This window comes from Oryx dammah, unplaced genomic scaffold (genome assembly GCF_014754425.2).
Source record: "Oryx dammah isolate SB20612 unplaced genomic scaffold, SCBI_Odam_1.1 HiC_scaffold_15, whole genome shotgun sequence".
In the NCBI taxonomy this organism is placed as follows: Eukaryota; Metazoa; Chordata; class Mammalia; order Artiodactyla; family Bovidae; genus Oryx; species Oryx dammah.
This window is the reverse complement of record NW_024070199.1, coordinates 35,809,599-35,831,177: the sequence shown is the minus strand read 5'-3', so window position 1 is coordinate 35,831,177 and position 21,579 is coordinate 35,809,599. Positions and strand designations below refer to the sequence as shown.

At 45.1% G+C, this 21,579-nt stretch overlaps 1 protein-coding gene and 1 long non-coding RNA gene across 4 annotated transcripts in view; both read left to right on the top strand.

The window, feature by feature from the left end:
* The first annotated feature begins 5 nt into the window (after positions 1 to 5).
* On the top strand, positions 6 to 11,878 carry LOC120874483. Of its 3 annotated transcripts, XR_005723657.1 has the most exons (4): positions 6 to 101; positions 3,875 to 3,920; positions 4,369 to 4,417; positions 11,624 to 11,878. It is a non-coding gene; the product is annotated as an uncharacterized LOC120874483 (long non-coding RNA). The 3 variants fall into 3 exon arrangements; XR_005723655.1 differs by lacking the exon at positions 4,369 to 4,417; XR_005723656.1 differs by lacking the exons at positions 4,369 to 4,417; positions 11,624 to 11,878 and adding an exon at positions 4,067 to 4,202.
* Positions 11,879 to 17,093: 5,215 nt separating this feature from the next.
* The window catches only part of PRPF19 (pre-mRNA processing factor 19), a 10,100-nt gene continuing 5,614 nt past the window's right edge, over positions 17,094 to 21,579 (top strand). Inside the window, exons 1-6 of the mRNA XM_040255902.1 lie at positions 17,094 to 17,654; positions 19,298 to 19,447; positions 19,631 to 19,707; positions 20,472 to 20,613; positions 20,707 to 20,780; positions 20,917 to 20,979. Of these exons, the coding sequence (XP_040111836.1) occupies positions 17,636 to 17,654; positions 19,298 to 19,447; positions 19,631 to 19,707; positions 20,472 to 20,613; positions 20,707 to 20,780; positions 20,917 to 20,979 (525 nt within the window). The 5' untranslated portion in view covers positions 17,094 to 17,635. The remainder of the gene's footprint in view (positions 17,655 to 19,297; positions 19,448 to 19,630; positions 19,708 to 20,471; positions 20,614 to 20,706; positions 20,781 to 20,916; positions 20,980 to 21,579) is intronic.

Here is a 21,579-nt window from a genome sequence, read left to right as displayed (position 1 = left end):
TCCCAGGCATTCCCACCGGGAGAATAATGGAGTCGGAAGTTCTAGCTGGGAACGGAAGTCTCTGGCAGGAAAGGGGAAAGTGACTATATCTGGACTGTAGAGTGGGTAAACTTCATTTTTAAATTTGGAATGGAAGCTTGCTGCTGCTGCTGCTAAGTCGCTTCAGTCGTGTCCGACTCTGTGCGACCCCATAGACGGCAGCCCACCAGGGTCCCCTGTCCCTGGGATTCTCCAGGCAAGAACACGGGAGTGGGTTGCCACTGCCTTCTCCAGTGCATGAAAGTGAAAAGGGAAAGTGAAGTCGCTCAGTCGTGTCTGACTCTTCACAACCCCATGGACTGCAGCCCACCAGGCTCCTCCGTCCATGGGATTTTCCAGGCAAGAGTACTGGAGTGAGGTGCCATCGCCTTCTCCGAATGGAAGCTTGCTGCTGCTGCTAAGTCGCCTCAGTCGTGTCCGACTCTATGAGACTCCATAGACGGCAGCCCACCAGGCTGCCCCGTCCCTGGGATTCTCCAGGCAAGAACACTGGAGTGGGTTGCCATTTCCTTCTCCAGTGCGTGAAAGTGAAGTCACTCAGTTGTGCCGGACTCTTAGCGACCCCGTGGACTGCAGCCCACCAGGCTCTTCCATCCGTGGGATTTTCTAGGCAAGAGTACTGGAGTGGGGTGCCATTGCCTTCTCCACGAATGGAAGCTTATCTGCCTCTATTAAAAAAAAAAAAAACCCTTGGCATTTTGGGCATTGTAGTTCTTCAGCTACTTGGGGCCTCCTGAGGCATTGTGGGAAACGTAGTGCTCAGAAAGGGAAGCCTGAGCTCACCTGGTCTTTTGAGAAATTTTTTCGCGCTTAAAAGAATCAAAGGGGAAAGGGTGTTAGAGGAGCAGTTAAGAGGCGCTCAACTGGGAAAATACATCCTTTCCCTCTGAGATCATTTCCACTCCTTAACTCTGCAGATGGTTCCTAAATGTTCTCTCAGTTTTAGAGAGGGCATGGCACTAACTTCCAGATCCATTTGAATCAAAAAGGCAGCATTGTGAGGGAGAACGCCGCGGGATTTGGAATGAAGAGGTCTTTTGCCTGCTTTGTTATTCTGCCAGGTCACTTCATTTCTCTGGATGTCCTTATTTCAACTTTACTGTTGTTTAAAAGAAAACTGTAGGCTTGAAATGGAGTCACTTATTGTTAGGACAAGTCCCTAATCCGGGAATTAATACCTGTTGTAGCTTAAATTTCAACGTCACCCAGAAATGTAGTCTTAACAAGTTAGGAATTTTTTGGTCAGCACCAACGGGCTCTCTGCTGTCCCCAAAGGAAACTGAGATAATCTGCCATATAGATCCCTTACATTCCCCATAAAATATGTTACCTATGCCTGCAGTGCGGGAGAACTGGATTCGATCCCTGGGTTGGGAAGATCCCCTGGAGAACAGAAAGGCTACCCACTGTAGTATTCTGCCTGGAAAATTCCGTGGACTGTATAGTCCATGGGGGTCGCAGAGAGTTGGACAGGACTACGCGACTTTTCACTTTCATGCCTAAAGTAATCTTTTCTTCTGTTTATGGATTCCATGTCCTGCGTTTGAAAACCTTTTCTTTACTGTAGCTCTTTGGAGATATGGGATGCTGCCTAGTTTATGAATCTTCTATAACTAATTAGATATTTGAAATGTATTTGGCTGAATTTTGTTTTTTAATTCTATAAAGTACTAAAAGTGTTCCAGTGAGAAAAAGGAAAAAGTTTTCTGTTAGGTTTTGCAAGAAGTCTCGTGACAGAGATGGGATTAAGAAAGGCATTTCTGGCAGTTCTGAGGGTGATGGGCAGAGGGGGAAGGGTTCTGTAGAAGGGGGCTCATAGGGGAAGCTGTTTTTGGTGTCTGGGATTGGAGGTGGTCAAGCTGGATATTGAGGTGGAGCCAAGCGAGCGGCAAGAGGCGTAGTCACAGGAGGGCTGGGCTGTGAGGATGGTGGGGGAGGGGAAGACATGGGAGAAGTTGGAAAGGGGGATAGTGGGGGGGTTGGTGTGGGGGAGGTCGGTGAAGCCGGGCATGAAGGGAGGGGTGGATATAGAGGCGGCTTTGTCACAGGAGGGCTGGGCAGTGAGGGCAGTGGAGGAGGGGAAGACATGGGAGAAGTTGGCAAGAGCGATAGAAGAATTTCAGAAGGGGAACAGTGGGTATATAGGGTGGGACGGGAGCACAGCAGCCAGAAAGCCTGTATGTAGGGTACCTTGGACGGTTTTCCCGTCTTCTGGCAGTAATTATCTAAGTCACAGAGGATGTTAAAATCGAAAGTTCCGGTTGGTGGCCATTGTGAGCTGTTATCTAAAGAATATTGGGGCCATGCCTCAGAACAAAGGAAGGTTAAGCGTTCGGAATGAATTTCTCTGGAGATATGTAGAGTTCTGAGGTTGGCGAGTAGACATTCTAGCGGTGTAGACCAGGGCTGGTCAGCCTTGGAGGCAGCCGCCCCCATGGCGACTATGAAACGAAGGTCCTGGACCAGTCGTTAACGGGGCTGGGAGTGGTCCGGTCAGGCGTCCCCAAACGGGCCATCAACCCATCGAGGAGAAGGCCACTCAGCCAAGATGGACGTCTCCAAATTGACAGGTGGCGAGGAAGCAAGCCTGGCTTGCGGAGGAGGGGTCCAGACGCGGCAGCGATTTACAGGAACCGGGACACCCTAGGCATAATCACCACGGGAGCAACAACCCCCAGAGCCCGACCAATGGAACTTACCCCATATCCTGCCAGACGGTTGAATGGTCCCAGAGGGGTGACGGGGTGACCTGGTCCGGTGCGGGCCAGACCCGAGGGGACCGCATATCCCACTCGCCGCGGGATGGGCCCTCCCCTTGGGCCCCACGTTGGGCACCAAATGTTAGGTAAAAGACCAAGACACCAAAAGAGTGTCTAACAGGCTTTTTAATGGCGAAGCGCTCCCGGCGAGGGGGGGGTGGGTTCCCGGACCTGAATGAGGCAGGTTGAGGTAGTCCGTGCCCAGACCGTGTTGGGGGTGGTTTTTATATGTTCATCGTGAGGGATGGTCAGGCTAGATGGTCGGGAGTTCAGATAGGCCGCCAGGCCGAGGCATCGCGGGCTGACAGGTCCTTCTACGTGGCTGGGGTGGGGCGGCTTTAGCTGGCGAAATGTGCTGTCATTGTTCCCCGGGATCTGGGAGGCTCCTTCTGTTAGAGACCTCCCCTGCCGGTGGGGGAGAGAAAGGGGTGGCCCATCATGGCCCCCGGGGTCCGACCTTACATTTTCTTTTTTTCTCTTGCCCTTTGCTGAGCACTTTTTTTACTTTGAATGTTCCTATCTGTAGTCAGTGCGTGCCTGCATGCAAAATTCATTCAGTCTTGTCGGTTGGAACTCTTTGCTACCCTGTGGGTGATAGCCCTATGGGCTCCTCTGTCCATGGGATTTTCCATGCAAGAATCCCAGTGGATTGCAATTTTCTCATCCAGGGGAACTTCCTGACCCAGGGATCAAACCTGGGTCTCCAGCATTGCAGCCAGATTCTTTACCAGCTGAGTCACCAGGGGAAGGCTCCAGTACAATTCAGGAAAGACAATGGACCCAACTAACAGGTTGCTTGACTCCAGTCTATAACTGTTTTTGAAACAGTGCAAGAGGAAGAAGAATATAAGATTCTTACACCTTTGTTCTTTGTCGCTGACTGTAGACTGTGCGCCCTCACCTATATAATCCCTTGATTTCTCGAGGAAGGGAGGCCCAGTGCCTGAGGATTGAAGCCACCTTTCTATTTCCTCCAAAACTTGTCTCCATATTTTATTTGGCTTCAGTGGGCAGAGAAAGCCAAGATTTTTGGACGACATCAGAAGATCCTAACATACGTCTTCACTTCTTAGCAGGTATGGAGATTCAAGGAAATAAGTGGAGTGAACTTTTTCTGATGAAGTAAGTGGAGTTTTTTGTTTTTTAAATTTAAGGTGCTGTCCAAATGCTTTTATGTAGGTAAGTTCCCCTTTGATGTTCCTGAAACAGTTCTGAAACTCAACACTCTAAAACAGAAATCTATTTTTTCCCCTCCCTCCCTGAATCAGCTTTTTGATTCTGCCTTCCATAGCTCTGAGGAACTATCCCAAGAGGTAGGGGAGAGGCCAGTATTTCTGTAACTTTGGTAAGCGGTGTGTGCAATCCAGCTTACATCTTGGTAGAAGGTTACTCCTAGTCGAGAGGAACAGGTATCTCAGTTCATGATTTTAATGCTTTTCTAAGTAGGGGAAAATGCAAGAACTGGGGTTCACAAAAAAATGTACCTATCATATCTAGCTATCTAAGGGTCTTTTTTGCCTGTTTTCTCAAAGCACAGTGGCTCACCCTGTTCATCCTGAATTTCTTTCAGGGTGTATTGTAGGTCAGTGCTGAGGACTTAATCTAGGTGAAACTGGATGGTGAGTGACATTCCTCATTTTACAGTGCCACCTTGTGGTACTAAATTTAACCAAGGTTTGGGAGGCATTTCATAACCAAATTGTCCCATGGTGCGAGGATTCCCTTGATATGCCACTCAGTGCATTATTAATGTCCCTGTTAATAGTAGCATAAAAGTATCTGAACCACTTGTCTCACTGGTCTGCTGTGTTTCAGGAAATGATTCCCTTTTGTTGCCTCTTCCCATATCTAGAGTTACACTATTGTTCAGTCGTTAAGTGGTGTCTGACTCTTTGTGACCCCATAGACTGCAGCATGCCAGACTTCTCTGTCCAGAGTTACATTATTACAGTTATTTTAATTTTATATAGAACTATATGTTTGGCCAGGGCTTCCCTGGTGGTTCAGTGGAAAAGAATCTGCCTGCCAATGCAAGTGACTCAGGAGAGCCAGGTTCAGTTCCTGGGTTGGGAAGATCCCCTGGAGAAGGAAATGGCAACCCACTCCAGTATTCTTGCCTGGAGAATTCCATGGACAGAGGAGCCTGGCTCACTGAGTCTATGGAGTCACAAGGAGTCGAACACAACTTAGGGACTAAACAGCTGTATATTTGGTTGACTGTTTCAAGCTGCTTAGTCATCAAAATATTTGTCAGAATCTCAGTTGCACTTTGGGTAATATGAAAAACAACAATCTTGTAGGGTAAGCAGAATACAGGGAGTACAGTTAGTAGCATTTTTAAAAGTCTTAAGTAAGGATTTTTAAAATTTATTTATTTGCCCGCACAGAGTCCTAGTTGTGGAGTGAGGGATCTTTAGTTTCGGCATACAAATTCTTAGTTGCAACATGTGGGGTCTAGGTCCCCGACCAGAAACAGAACCCTGGCCCCCTGCATTGAAAGTGTGGAGTCTTAGCTACTGGACCACCAGGGACGTCCCTTAAGTTAGCATTTAAACCAAGAACCTCCACTGGATGTGAGCCCTGGTCACCTGACCCATCTGTTCCATACCAATCACTATCTTTAAGGGTAATGATAAGTTGACGTTGTTCATAAGGCACTCAGCCCAGTTTCCTAATGTTATTAAGCTCATTATCCCTAGTATAATTTAATTGTTCCCACCATAAGGAAGCCTTTAAATTTAAATGACTATAGCCTAGTATTAACAATATAAATCCATCCCATAATTGAGGGACGGTCTCTCCCAATAAGCAGGAGGTTATGATTTTTGACTGACATTTAGCTCATTGTTCTGATTGAGCTTGAGTGATTAACCTTTAAAGAAAAATTGTATTTATGGCCAGGGTCAGAGCAGATATGATTGATTAGCCAAGTGAGGGAGTCCCATCTAGTAATATCAATAAGGGCTTGAACAGAACTATATAACGTTTTTCTTCTAGAATAAATTTCCTAAGGGCCATCCAAGCAAGCCTTGGAGTGGAAAAATCCACCAAGGTAAACCAAAAGTACTGAACATGGATAATTGACCATAAATACAACAATTGGATTGATTTTTTAACTCTGCATAGGATTTGTGTATCCATGATAGAAACCAAGAAAACACTATAAATGATCACACAGGTCAGGCCCAGCATCTTGGAATAGCTGTTCACTTCTCATGTCATCTTCTTCTCATCCTGGTGTGGGTATTCTTTTAAGGTGATATTGAGGTCAGCAGTCCTGTGTTTAGACCAGTCTGGTACAGGGGCCCTTTTTAAAGTGGCAGGAATAAATGCAGGAGTTAATTCTCTTTGGTTTCACTGTACATGAGCTAGTTAAGAATATGATAAAAATCCTTTCATCTAGGTTTGGAGACAGTTCTTTAAATGATGTCTTTTCCAGTTTGAAGTCTCCTTGTTTCAGGTCATGGCACATCTGATCTTAATCCAAAGATAGATTACTAGGGTAAACATCAGAAACAATTTTAGACTGTCCTTTTAATAGTTCATTAAACCTTACAATAATGCAAATTGGTAAAAAGGAGTCATCTGGGAAGTGAGTCTTAGGCAGTAAATATCAAAACTCAAAGACAACTATAGAACTTAATATCAAAAAAGGTATATTACTGAAACATAATTTTTCTTTTGAAAGCTATCTTTATCTCTACAAAATATAGCCAGATTAAGACTAATTTGCTTGCAAAATGAGTACAGTTTCAATAAACTTAACCTGATTATATATATAAGTATAATTGACCATATATGGTTAAAACTCAAAATTTTGGGATCCCATCAAGATCATGGCAAATAGAAAGGGAAAAGTGGAAACAGTGACAGGTTTTATTTTGGGGGGCTCTAAAATCACTGCAGACAGTGACTGCAGCCATGAAATTAAAAGATGCTTTCTCCTTGGAAGAAAAGCTATGACCAACATAGACAGCATATTAAAAAGCAGAGACATCACTTTGCCAACAAAGGTCCATATAGTCAAAGCTATGGTTTTTCCAGTAGTCGTGTACAGATTTGAGAGTTGGACCACAAAGAAGGCTGAGTGCCAAAGAATTGATGCTTTTGAACTGTGGTGCTGGAGAAGACTCTTGAGAGTCCCTTGGACTGCAAGGAGGTCAAACCAGTCAGTCCTAAAGGAAATCAGTCCTGAATAGTCATTGGAAGGACTGATGTTGAAGCTGAAACTCCAGTACTTTGGATACCTGATGCAAAGAGCTGACTCATTGGAAACGACCCAGATGCTGGGAAAAATTGAAGGCAAAAGGAGAAGCAGGTGGGAGACAATGAGATGGTTAAATAGCATCACAGACTCAGTGGACATGAGTTTGAGCAAACTCGAGGAGATAGTGAAGAACAGGGGAGTCTGGTGTGCCTCAGTCCTTGGGGGTCACAAAGAGTCAAACATGACTTAGCTACTGAACAACAACAAAAGCTCTTTTAAATTTTGCTGGAACTTTTCATAAGGATTCTCAGATTTGAACTTTAAAAGGTTTCTCAAGGCCAGGAAAGTCATGCTAAGGATTTGCCATCAGATTCTATTTGAGATACCTATAAATTTGGGTGAATCACTCTCTTCTTGAGAATCCAAAATGTCTTGAGGTTCTTGAACCTGCCAGGAAATGGCTTGAATTATTCACCTGATAAGGTTGCAAGGTACCAGACTATTTTTTTCAAGGGGTTAATGGCTCCATAAAGTCAGTCTTAGTTCCTTAATGCTATCTTGTCATATCTGAGTCTGTGCACATGTCTCTCAATTATGACATTCCAATCAAAGCCTTGATAATATAACTAATGTTTCCAATTGTGTGCTGTTGTAAGGAGAATAGGTTCTTATTGAACTTATGCAAATAACAGTATTGCCATGAAAATAAGAATACTCACTAAGAGTTTCCAAATTCCGGAGAGATCAAGTAGAGAGAAAAGATAAATGTTTCAGTTCTGCTTACAAAGATATAATTCATCAGCTTGCTGTAAATCACAGTTAGCTTAAGGGGAAAGGTTTCTTTATATGTGGAAAGCAAAGATTAAATTTCAATAATATTTCAGACAAAAAGCCACATTTGTTAATCTTGATACTTCATAGGTTTATGATGCCATCAGGTTTTCCATTCAGTTCAGTTCAGTACAGTCGCTCAGTCGTGTCCGACTCTTTGCAACCCCGTGAATCGCAGCACGCCAGGCCTCCCTGTCCATCACCAACTCCCGGAGTTCACTCAGACTCATGTTCATCGAGTCAGTGATGCCATCCAGCCGTCTCATCCTCTGTCATCCCCTTCTCCTCCTGCCTCTAATCCCTCCCAGCATCAGGGTCTTTTCCAGCGAGTCAACTCTTCGCATGAGGTGGCCAAAGTACTGGAGTTTCAGCTTTAGCATCATTCTTTCCAAAGAACACCCAGGGCTGATCTCCTTTAGAATGGACTGGTTGGATCTCTTTGCAGTCCAAGGGACTCTCAAGAGTCTTCTCCAACACCACAGTTCAAAAGCATCAATTCTTCGGCACTCAGCCTTCTTCACAGTCCAACTCTCACATCCATACATGACCACAGGGAAAACCATAGCCTTGACTAGACGGACCTTAGTCAGTGAAGTAGTCTCTGCTTTTGAATATACTATCTAGGTTGGTCATAACTTTTCTTCCAAGGAGTAAGCGTCTTTTAATTTCATGGCTGCAGTCACCATCTGCAGTGATTTTGGAGCCCCCCAAAATAAAGTTTTCCATTAGAATTCTTTTAATTTTTTACCCAGTTCAGCAATATAATCTAAACATCTTCAGAAACCTCTACTTACCAGAAAGCCCTTTCTGAGTCTTCTTGAAAATGAAGCATTTTTACAAAGCATCAGAGCAAAATAATAATTGTCTGTAAATGACAAACGATTTTAAAAGGCATGGCTAAAGACCTGATTACAATGTAGTTGTCCAAGAAATTTATTTTGTGACATAGAATATTAAAATTAAAATTATAACTGATAACATTTTATCAGGACACAGTCAAATTTTAGACATTTCATATAATTTCCAGGACATTTATGTTAATAACAATTACCCATAGTGGAGAAGGAATGGCAACGCACTCCAGTATTCTCGCCTGAAGAATTCCGTGGACAGAGGAGCCTGGCGGGGTACAGTCCATGGGGTCCCAAAGAGTCAGACATGACTGAGCAACCAAACACAACATACTCTATAACCTAAGAAAGTTGACAGTGCTTCCCCTGTAATTTAATATACCAAATAAGCATAATTAACTTATTATTTTTCTTTGAGATGTTTTAATATCCTCTGAAGTATCCCCAAGTCAGCTAGAGGTCAAAAGAACTTCATTTTAAAATTGGTTTAAGGAAGTTTGTCAAAGATATCAAAAAATTTGGGGGACTTCCCTGGCGGTTCAGGGGTTAGGAATCCACCTCTCAATTCAGGGGACATGGGTTCATTCCCTTGTCTGGGAAGATCCCACATGCCGAGGGGCAGCTAAGCCCATGTGACACAACTACTGAAACCCATGCGCGTAGAGCCCATGCTCCACAATAAGAGCAGCTGCCCCAGCGAGAGGCCCGGGCACCGCAACCAGAGTGTGGCTGCTACTCACCACAGCTAGAGAAAGTCCACAGGGAGTAGTGAGGACTCAGCGCAGCCAAAAATAAATAAGTAAATAATTTTTTAAAAAGGAAAAAAACTTAAAACTCTTGGTCAAATAGGATTATAGGTCACTATGAAACAATATTTATTTAACCAGGTGACAATTGTTGTCGTTCAGTCGCTAAGTCATGTTCAACTCTGCGACCCCATGGACTGCAGCATGCCAGCCTTCCCAGTCCTTCACAATCTCCCAGAGCTTGCTCCAACTCATGTCCATTGAGTCAGTGATGCCATCCAACCATGTTCATCCTCTGTCACTCCCTTCTCCTCCTGCCCTCAGTCAAGTGACAATAGAATATTTCAGAGGCAAATACAAAAGTTTACAACAGGCTGTTTAAAAGGTAAAGAAACTCGACAATCTGCCATCAAAAGCAGATCAATATTCCAAGAAAACTTTGTCCCTCTTAACAGAGAGAGAAAAACAAATTCTAATTTTGTACCAGCTTATTTTTAATAGTAAAACTCAACCAATTAAGTTAATTCTAATCAGCCAGTCCTGCTCACATACAAAACTCTTTTCCTGGAATTTCTTTTCCATAACCTTTTGTAACTTTCTAGTTTTACCTTCAGATTTTGTCCTGTGCTGTCCCTTTTCTCTCTCTGTCTTTAACCTTTTTTAGGACAAAATTATTTCCTTTTCCCTTAACAAAGTTCACTTCCATTCTTTATACTTTATTTTTCCTTTGCATACAAATATATATTTTCCTTATTAATTTTTGAAAGTTTAAAACCTTAATTTCTATTAAAAGTTAAGAAGTAAGCAATTGTGAACTAAACTAGCATTATGTAGAATGACAAACTTATTAGCTATAATTTCTAAAATCATGTACTTTCTTATAGAAAATGTCTCATATTAACTAATAGTCCTAAATATCATTAGTTTCTCTGTAAAATAATCTTTTTATTAATTTTCAGTATATTATTTTACTTGTAAATGACCTGCTGCTGCTGCTGCTGCTGCTAGGTTGCTTCAGTCGTTTCTGACTCTGTGCGACCCCATAGATGGCAGCCCACCAGACTCCACCATCACTGGGATTCTCCAAGCAAGAACACTGGAGTAGGGTGCCATTGCCTTCTCCAGTAAATGACCTAGATATTCAATAAACTTCTATCGTTTAACTTAATTTAGCGGAACTCCAAAGTTTTAAATTACCAAAAATCTGCAGAAACTATTTTTAAGTAAACATACTGTAAAACATAATTATTTCTAGCTCAGTAAAGAATCTGCCCGCAATGCAGGAGACCCGGGTTCGATTCCTGGGTCCAGAAGATCCCCTGGAGAAGGAAATGGCAACACACTCCAGTGTTATTGCCCAGAGAATCCCATGGACAGAGGAGCCTGGCAGGCTACACTCCATGGGGTCGCAAGAGTCGGACATGAGTTAGCAACCAAAGAGAGAGAATCTCTTCTCTGACTGCTTGCCTTGTTCCTCTCCTTCCTCTTTCCATATTCAAACGTGATCATTCTTCAAATTTAGTGCTTGGTCTTGTTTGTTCATTCCTAAAGAATTTACCTAAAAACTCTTATTTACACTTAATTTACTTATAAAAATCTCACTATAGCAAGTTATTTTTCTTGCTGACAAATTTTGTAATAGAGATAATCAGATCTTATTTGATTATCTGACTTGATTATCTGATTACAGATAATCAGATCTCTTTTAGCAACCCTACATACAATAAAAGGATTATACATAATGCTGATTATGTCATCTCAATATTATTTAAATCAAAAGGCTTAAACTTGTTTAACACCAGATATTAATGTAATACTGAATATTTCCCAGATTCATGTGAACCTGAAATCCATTTGGGTTAGTTTCTTTTATATTTCTGAGAATTTATATAAGTGCTCAATTTCATTTAAGCCAATTATATAGAGCTCCTTTACAAATTAATTTTGGCACTACTACCCAGAGGTAGAAATATATCTATAACATATACATAAACATATAGATATACACAGCCAGATATCCCATAGCTTCACTGAAACCTTAGTCGTTAAAAAATAAAATAAAAACTAAAAACTTAGTCATTAATCAGTTATGACGATATAAAACTCATTTGTTTGTAAGTAAGTTAACAGAAAAAGTTAAATTTACTTGCTTGAGTTTAAAAAGTTTTCTGTTTTTCCCCTCTGTCTCAGAAATTGAAGGTTGTGTACATAAGAGTTGCTGAGAGTGATGGTAGAACATCTTATATCTCAAGGCACAAGGAGAGAAATGCAAGCTCCTCCTAGAAGGACTTTTGTTACCCTAGGTTCAGATTTTTGAAAAGATGTTTTATCAAACCAATTTCTTTAACTGCAAAAACCAGTTTTGGAATGTGAAACAACCCCATCTTGGCCATTTCAGGGTGGGGTTTCCTTGAGTTCCCAATTAAGTATATACTTATGGAAGTATTTGTTGGCTCCTCCTTCCTTCTTTTTGGGAAACTCGATTCCTCATTTTAAAGTTCATTTGCCCAGATAAAATTACTACTGAAAACCGTCTGGTGGACACATGTGCTGTTTGTGAGCTTAATTCCTCTAGGTGTCACCCTGGAGTCATTTCAGCTCTTTTACCTGCCTTGCTTTCTCCCTCCAGCAATCTAAAAACCCCCCACAGTTTTTCACAGCACTGGATGGCCAATCCTCACATGTTCATCTTTCGATGAGCAACTTTTCTACATTAATGAGTGAGTTTCCCTATGGGACTGCTGCACAGTATAAGGACTCACCTTCCCCACTGCCATAAATGTCTCGCCTGAGAAAGCTGAAACCAGAAGGAACTGTGTCCCTTATCTTTGGAGCTGAAAGCTCTCATGTGGTAGCTTCACTTTAATTCCAATTAACCCTGTTAAAGTTTGGTCTTCCCTAGTGGCTCAAATGGTAAAGAAAATGCCTACAATGCAGGAGACCCTGGTTCGATTCCTGGATTGGGAGGATCCCCTGGAGAAGGGAATGGCAACCCACTTCAGTATTCTTGCCTGGAGAATTCCACGGACAGAAGAGCCTGGCAGGCTACAGTTCATGGGGTTGTAAAGAGTCAGGCATGTCTGAGCAACTAACACTTTCACTTTCTGTTAGAGTTTATGAAGCTGTCAGCTTTCAACCTAATCACCCAGTCCAAACCTCCACAATGTCTTTCTTTTTAAAATATAATTGTATTTATTTGTTTATTATTTTTGGTTGCACTGGGTCTTTGCTGCTGCTCACAGGTTTCCTCTAGTTGCACTAACCGGGGCCCACTCTTCATTGTGGTGCGCAGGCTTCCCATTGTGGTAGCTTCTCTTGCAGAGCATGGGCTCTGGGCACAGGAGCTTCAGTAGTGCAGCCCATGGACTTTGTTGTGGCCCATGGGCTTTGTTGCTCTGAAGCACATGGAATCTTCCTGGACCAGGGACTGAACCCGTGTCCCCTGCACTGGCAGGCAGATTCTTATCCACTGTACCACCAGGGAAGTCCTCCTCAGTGTGGTTCAACTGAGAAAAATTTCCCCAATGTCTCTCAATACAGGAAATATAGGTATCTCTTCTTGAACCTAAGTTCAAGGATAACTCACTTCTCATACCAAGGAATTTAACAACCTGTGAATAAAACTCAGGATTGTCAACCGAGATGGGAGATCTGGAGTTTAAGAGAGACTCATCTGGTTTCATTGGGACACACCAAGGAGGTGGATGAACACAAGGAGCTCTTGGCGCTACCAGGGCTCTGGAGCATCCTAGAATTCAGGCAAAGGAGGGAAGTCTGCTCTGGGTCCCTGTCTGTATGGTCACCAACTGTCAACTGAAAAAAAGTGCACTAGGAGCTGTGAATTGAGTTCTGTGCCTGAGCTTACTGAGGACTGTAGCCTGAGAGACAGCCTCTCTGATAGCTCTGAGGAACTGCTGCTGAGAGGGAGGGGGAGAGGCCACTGTACCTGTGATTTTGGCCAAAGAGTATGTACAATCTCACATACATCTCAGTAGGTTCCTACTAGTCATGAGGAACAGGTATCTGTTTGTGATTTTAGTGCTTTTCTATGTGTAGGAGGACAGAAGAATTGAGGTTCATAGAAAATTTTCTTTTTATAGCTAACTATCTAAGGGCCTGTTTTGTGCACGTTTCCAAAGCACAGTGTGCCTCATCCTGTTCTTTGTCCTGAATTCCTTTCAAGGAGTACTTAGGGCAGTGACTGTAGTGGCTCATGGCTTAATCTTTCCTTGTAGGACTGGATGGTGACATTCCTTGTTGTACACAGACTACATATGAGTAGCAACCAGTCTGTCCCCATGTCAAATTGCTTCTTTCCATCAGACACATTCATTTTCCCCTGGACCCTCTGCTTTGGCTAAGGATCTCTTTCTTCCAGAACAAACTCTGGTAGCATCCTTGGTCACACCTCCCAGCCTTTCTAACAGTTGCAACTTCACATATGCTTGTGAGATCATTTCTGATTCGTAGGATTATCAATCTCATGTCATGGAATTTCCTGTGCAGGAAATGTAACTATTTTTCCCCTTATGAAAAATCAATTTTTTAAAGTTCATTTATTTATTTGTATATCTATTTTTGGTGCTGGGTCTTCATTGCTACCCAGGCTTTTCTCTAGTTGCGGTGAGTGGAGAGGGGGAGCACTACTCTTCATTGAAGTGCACAGGCTCCTCATTGCAGTGGCTTCTCTTGTTGCGGGGCACAGACTCTAGGGCACTCAGGCTCAGTTGGACATGTGGGCTCAGCAGTTGTGGTTCCCATGTTCTAAAGCACAGGTTCGGTAGTTGTGGCACATCGGCTTAGTTGCTCCATGGCATGTGGGATCTTCCTGGACCAGGGATCAAATCCATATCTCCTGCATTGGCAGGCAGATTCTTTACCACTGAGCCACCAGAGAAGTCCACCTTTCTTCTTCTTTCTTTAAAAAAATATTTAATTTATTTGGTTCCACTGGGTCTTAATTGTAGCACTTGGGATCTTCTGTCTTCATTGTGGCATACAGGATCTTTAATTGCAACATGTTGGATCTAGTTTCCCAACCAGGGGTCAAATCTGGACCCCCTGCATCAGGAGCACAGAGTCCTAGCCACTGGACCACCAGGGAAGTCCCAAGACTTCTTTTCAACTCTCTTTTCTATCGGAGTGGAGGGACACTCTTAGACAGTTCAAGGCTCTTCCCACCCTTGTTTCACAGTCTGTATAAACCTTTTGGAAAATTAACAGGGTGAAGGGGGAGCATCCACCTGATCCTTAGTTGTTTGAGGTGCACTCTCCTGCTTAATCCTCTGTCAGTTGTCCACAAGGTTGTAACTTAATCTACCTGCAAAATGGAGCTTCTGGGTTATTGACCTGTGTGTACCCTTGCTTCTCAAGCAGCAGCAGCAGTCTTGGCCTAGGGGAGCAGGGCATAGAGTTCCAATCTCAAGAACCCACTGACAGTTATCTTGTAGGCATTCCTCCCACCTCTTTGCTTCCCAACCTTAAGTAATCTTTATCTCCTTTGTGCAGAGATTGAGACTGGGGGGAGCAAGGAGAAAACTGAGATCAAATTCTCACCTCTAATAGTTACTCCAAAATCAGTTGCCCTGAATCCTTTCTATTTCATGAGGGCCTGGCTTTTGAAACTCAGAAGCCTGGAAACAACTCCCTGTTTCCTCCATACTTCTATTACGGCTGTAAGCTCCCTACCATAGGGACATGGGCTTCCCTGGTGGCTCAGTGATAAAGAATCTGCCTGCAATGAGGGAGACCTGGGTTTGATCCCTGGGTTGGGAAGATCCCCTGGAGAAGGTAATGGCTACCCACTCCAGTATTCTGGCCTGGAGAATTCCATGTATGGTACAAGTCCATCGGGTCACGTAGAGTCAGACATGACTGAATGACTTTCACTTTCACTTTCATGGGGACACCTCTGGTTTTGCTCAAAGTGCTATCCCCAAAGTCAACTATAATGTCTGACTGGCACATAGTGGGTACTCAATAAAGACTGGACTTCCCAGGTAGCGCTAGTGGTAAAGAACCTGCCTGCCAATACAGAAGAGGTAAAAGATGCAGGTATGCCTGGGTCGGGAAGAACCCCTGGAGGAGGGCATGGCAACCCACTCTAGTATTCTTGCCTGGAGAATCCCATGGACAGAGGAGCCCGGCAGGCTATAGTCAGTCCATAGGGTCATACAGAGTCAGTCACAACTAAAGTCACTTAGCATAAAGATTTATCCAAAAAGTGAATGATTGGGTCTTGCTGCCTCCCTCTGCAACCCATCCAATAAATGTCTTCCAGAGGAATCTGCTGGAAATGTGGTTATGATGCTATAGCTTATCTGCTGTCGATCCAATCAAGTCTAATCACCTCTGGTTCACGTTCCCCTCTAAACACATCGATTTTATTTCCTACCACATACAAATACTTAAGATGCCTGGCTTGTCAGGCAGCCTGTCATTCAACCAACAATAGTTACAATATTTCTGCTATGTATCAGGCACTGTGCTAGACCCTGAGAAACAGCAGTGACCAGAACAACTGTGGTTCCTGCCATTATAGACTTTACAATCTGCCAGAGAACCCAGACAGCAAACAGACACTTGTACATAATTAAATGATTATAGTGGGACTTCCCTGGTGGTCCAGTGGTTAAGAATCCACCTGCCAGTGCCGGGGACACAGGTTTAATCCCGGGTTCCTGAAGATCCCACCTGCTGAGGGGCAACTAAGTCTGCGCTCTGCAACTAGGGAAGCCACTGTAATGAGAGTCCACACACCATAACAAAGAGTAACCCCTGCTTACTGCAACTAGAGAAAGCCCTCTCACACCAGTGAAGACCCAGCGCAACCAAAAATAAATAATAAGTTCTTTGAAATAAATTATTATAGCTATCCCAGAGGGACTCAGAGGAAAATTACAGGGTGCCATGGGGACTAAAATTCAGTCAGGGGTCAAGAAAAGAGATTCCAGAGGAAGTGCTATTTAGGGCGAGATTGGATTTACTTTGGAAAGGATGGGAGGAGTGGAAAGAAGGGCAGGGATTGAGGAAAGTGTTCCAGGTAAAGGATCTGGAACCAGAGTGGATAAGTTTGAGGGCTTGAAAGGCCAGTGTGTCCAAGAAGCAGATGACTTGCCCCAAATCACAGAGCAAACTGGTAGTAGGGGCAAGACCAGAAGAGTTTCTTAGCCAGTGTTAGCTTCTCTACCCATGTGTATCTTCATCTTCACTGGGTCTTCCAAAGCTAATCCTCTGAGAAACACTTGCCACAGAAACACATGGGGCACGAACTGAAAATGCGGACTCTCTAAATTAGACCCCAGAAAAATCCATTTTTAAAAGTTCCTTAAGAAATTCTTACAGAAACCAACATAACATTGTAAAGCAATTATCCTCCAATTAAAAATAAATTAAAAATTTGAAAATAGAATAAAAAATTATGGAGTACTCAAAAATAGACATAAAATATGCAAAACCATTATGGACAATAATATAAAACTATACTGAAAAAATATTACAGAAGACCGCTTCCCTGGTGGCTCAGACGGTGAAGTGTCTGCCTGCAGACAGGGAGACCCGGGTTCGATCCCTCGGTTGGGAAGATCCCCTGGAGAAGGAAATGGCAACCCACTCCAGAACTCTTGCCTGGAAAATTCCGTGGACTGAGGAGCCTGATAGACTACAGTCCATGGGGTTGCAAAGAGTCGGACACGACTGAGCGACTTCACTTCAAGTAAATCAAAGTATACCATGCTCACGAAGTAAAAGACTAATAGCATTAAAAATAAAAAAATTCTCATATACTCCGATATTTGCAAGACAGTCGTTTCACCGCCCCTGGCTCAAAAGAGTGCAGCTAAATTGATTGGCTTTAAGGTCCCAGTGCATTAAGGGAAATGTAGTTTCGAATCTCTTCTCCCAGCCATTGGAGCTTTACGAAACTAGCCGAGAGGGCGCGGAAATAGCCGAGTATTTCCTGGCGCGCCCTTTCCTGCCTGATTGCATTATGGGAAAGGACAGTTTCCGTTAAATTCTGGAGGCTGAGGCGCGCGACTGGCCACAATCCCACGTGAAGCCATTCGCGAGCATCGCTCCGCGGGGCAGCTCCCCGCTCGCAGCGGAGCGTCTGGAAGCAGCAAGGGAACTGGAAGTGTCCCGCGGGGGCCCAGTAGCTGATCCCGGAGCCCAGTGTGAGGAGCCTCGGAGTGCAGCGAGGGCGCCATGTCTCTGATCTGCTCTAGTGAGTATCGGCTGCGGCCGCTCGCGGGGCGCTGGAGGCCGGAGAGCCGAGCGTGAGGATCTGCGCGCCTCTGCGGCGCCGGGGTCGGGGCTGGACCTGGAAAACGGGGCTCCGGGGAGGCAGGGCGGCGGCCTGTCAGCCCGGGGGGTCTTCCTCCTCCAGCATGAGGTCAGTTTGCGCAGCGCTTCATAGTTTACATAACGTCTCCAGTGCATTCTCGCAGGCTGCACAGAGGCAGCGCACCTCGTTTGCGCAGTGGATCTGAGGCTTGGATAGCGGGGAGCTGGTGGTGCAGGGGAAAGAGCTCTCTGTAGGAAGCAGGAAGCCAGAGGGCTTGTGCAGGATCCGCCTCCAGCTGGCTTTGTGATCTGGCTCCGGGATGCGGTCCTCAGTTTCCCCAACTGCAAAAATAATGGCCTTGGCACTGGATGTGTTGTCTGAGGCCCCGCTTGGGTAGGCAGCGCATCTGCAGTTTGCGAAGGTCGCACAGTGAGTTGGAGGCGGTGACAGGCCTGGGAGCCAGACCAGCCTCACCCTGTAGGGCTGATGAAAACAGCTGCACATTTGGAAAAGCCTCTGTTGGTTTACAGCGTGCTTGCAAAACTGCAGAGTCGTTCTGTCCCCACAGCAATTCTCCAAAGCAGAAATAAAGATCCGGTTTTACAGATATGGATGTAAGGTTCAAGGAGAAATGTGGCTTTTGTAAAACAGTACAGCTAGTTAGTGGCAGAGCTGTGTGACAGAGCCAGTTTCTCTGATCCTGAATCCATGCTTTTTTCAAATGCTTTGTCCTGTCTTTTGGATATGTTACTGAGGAGAGTGGTTGTTCATGAGGTTATTAGTTTCTCATCCTTTTCTCTCTCGGCTTCCTAACTCTCAAGCTCGTGACTCTTCTCAGAACGTCCCCGTAAACCCAAAACAAAGGAGAGAAAGAGTGAAGGGAAATGTGACTAGAAAAAGAGTCCTTAAGCGTTAAAGAAATGACAGTGTGTAGAGTATTTTCACATTCATTGTTTCAGTCCTGAGGAAGGTCTTTTCAGTATCCATCAGCTGGTCTGTTAGATGTTTCCTGAGCATTTGCAAAGCATCTGCATTGTACTGGAAGTCAGAGAGCAGCTACAGTCCCAATCCTCAGGGGTGTAAATGGATACTTCTGTTGGGGAGTGGTGAGGATGATTTCATCAATGGAAAGTGTTTATACAGTAGAGCTTGGTGCTTAGTAAACACCATGTAAATACTTTGTTATCATAGCACTTGTCACATCGCTTTGTAATTTGTCTGAGAATCCATCTAGGTCCTAGTCTGAGACTTGAATGGCTTTGTGTGTATCTTGTCCTGCTATATAAGGGGTGCCTAAGCGTTTTTGTTCAGAAATGAGATGGGCAGGAATTATTGACTGCTCCCTAGGTGCCTCGCATTTAGTAGTTGTGCAGCAATTATTTGTTGACTACCTGACTGTCAGAGACTGATGGAGAAGCTAGTTAAGTGGCTGGAGAGCATTGTGGGTACAGTCCAAAACTGGCTTGGTGTCATGTCTTGATTCCTGTTCGCTGAGTGTAGGGAGGCAAGGTCTTGTGGAGGCCAGACCTTGACCCAGGGTCCCTGTCACCACCCCAGGCTCACCACCTGCCTTTTCTCCGCAGTCTCCAATGAAGTGCCAGAACACCCCTGTGTGTCCCCTGTCTCTAATCATGTGTATGAGCGGCGGCTCATTGAGAAGTATATTGCAGAGAATGGCACAGATCCCATCAACAACCAGCCTCTGTCCGAGGAGCAGCTCATTGATATCAAAGGTGCCTGCTGGCCAGCCTCAGTCCAGGCTGTCCTAGCCTAAAGCCTGGGAAGGTGGGAAGGGTGGCGGGTGCACAGCACGTGGGAGTCAGGGGTGGTCTGTTAGTGCTGAAGGGGAAAGGGTGTGGGAGGGCCAGCATGCCCTAGGTCATGGGTTTTCACACCCACTTTGTCTCTCTTGGCAGTTGCTCACCCAATCCGGCCCAAGCCTCCCTCAGCCACCAGCATCCCAGCCATTCTGAAAGCCTTGCAGGATGAGTGGGTGAGTCTCTGAAGAGAATTTATATTTTCACGACTTGAAAAGAAGGGATCATTGGACTAGGACATGGGTGGGGATGGGAGGGATGGAGCCTTATTTTCTGTTTTGAGGGGAGGGTGAGAGCAGAGGAGGAGCCTGGTTCTTAATGTCACACAGATCTGGGCTCCACCCTTTGCTCCGTTGCCCACTTGCCACATCCCTTGGCAAGTATCCAAGTTCTGCTTTTCCTGACCATATTGCATGGATTAGTACCTGTCTCAGGGTTTACAGAGACTCAGAGTAAAATTAGAGTATAAGCTTCATGGTGTCAGGGACTTGTTTTACTCATTAGAGCCCCAGCAGTGACAACCAGGTACAGTAGGTGCTCTAAATATGAATGAGTCAAAGACTGCATCTTGAGGACTGCCTGGCTCAGTGTCTGACACAATGAGAGCATGAGAGCAGTCAATAAACAGCAGCTGTAGTGTTTTTATTCCTTTCTGGTGAGGTGACGGCATGACGTCGGAGATGTGCTGGTAAATTAGAGAAGACGGGTGGGAAGAGCCGGCTCCCGTTCCTGTCTGTGTGCCCAGGGTTTGGCATGGTGAGGAGCTTGGGAGCATCTGCTCGTGAGTTCAGGGTCACTCAGATCTTGCTTGGGTCACTGATACTGGTCTAGGCCGCAGGGTTGGCCTAGGATAAGAGCGTCTTCTTATCAAGGGCTGACTCCTCCTCTGGATGCTCCCCACACCTCCCCGCCCCCTCACTGTGGCATCTCCCTCTCCCAGGATGCGGTCATGCTCCACAGCTTCACCCTGCGCCAGCAGCTGCAGACCACCCGCCAGGAGCTGTCCCACGCTCTGTACCAGCACGATGCCGCCTGCCGTGTCATTGCGCGTCTCACCAAGGAAGTTACTGCTGCCCGAGAAGGTACAGCCTCCGGCCTGCCATCCCCCACTCTGGCCTCCACTCTGGGGCAGGCCTGTTTTGTAATAGCCCACTCCTAACATTGTCTTCTCTCAGCTCTGGCGACCCTGAAACCTCAGGCCGGTCTCCTTGTGCCCCAGGCCGTGCCGAGCTCCCAGCCAAGTGTTGTGGTGAGTGTCGCCTCAGCCCTGCCAGCAGCGGAGTGTGCGTGGTGGCCCATCGGCCTCCTCTGGGAGGGAGGAGGAGGGCACTCTGTTCTCCTCTGGCATTCCATGCTTCTCTCACCTTCCTCCTTGTTCTCTTCAGGGTGCAGGCGAGCCAATGGATTTGGGCGAACTGGTGGGAATGACTCCTGAGATTATTCAGAAGGTACGTCATGGTCTCTCTTGGTGGGAAAGCTGTTGGACTCTCCCTTTTGCCTGGAGTCCAATATGAGTAAAAACCCCATCCATTTAGAGATGGAGTGGAGTCGTACAGAGCATACACTCAACCAGGCTGCCTGGCTTTATGTTTTGATGTCCCCAGTTATCAGCTTTATGACCTTGGGCTGACTTAACTAATCCTATGTCTAATTTCCCTTGCTGCTAAAGTGAGGATGATAGTACCTACTCCATGAACTTGTGGGAATTTTAAAGATTTTAATTAAGTACAATTTGTTGCTCATATTAGGGTTCTTTGTAGATATTAAAGCATTTCGTTACATGTTTTCATTTTTTCTTTTCTGAAGGAGACAGGAATTATCACTTTGATTTTATAGGTGAAGAAGCTGTAGATTCAGAGTCAAAAGCACAGCTCATAAGAGGCAGAGCTGGCCCCTGATTCTGTGTCCTGTGCTCTGCGACTTGGGGATCCTCCTTAGTACCAGTTGATAGTTTGTGTCTTTTCCAAGCCATGCAGCTTGTCAGCATCTCAGCTTCCACCGTAGTGGCACAGGCGTGGTCTGGGAGCCCTGCTAGCTATTGCCTCTGT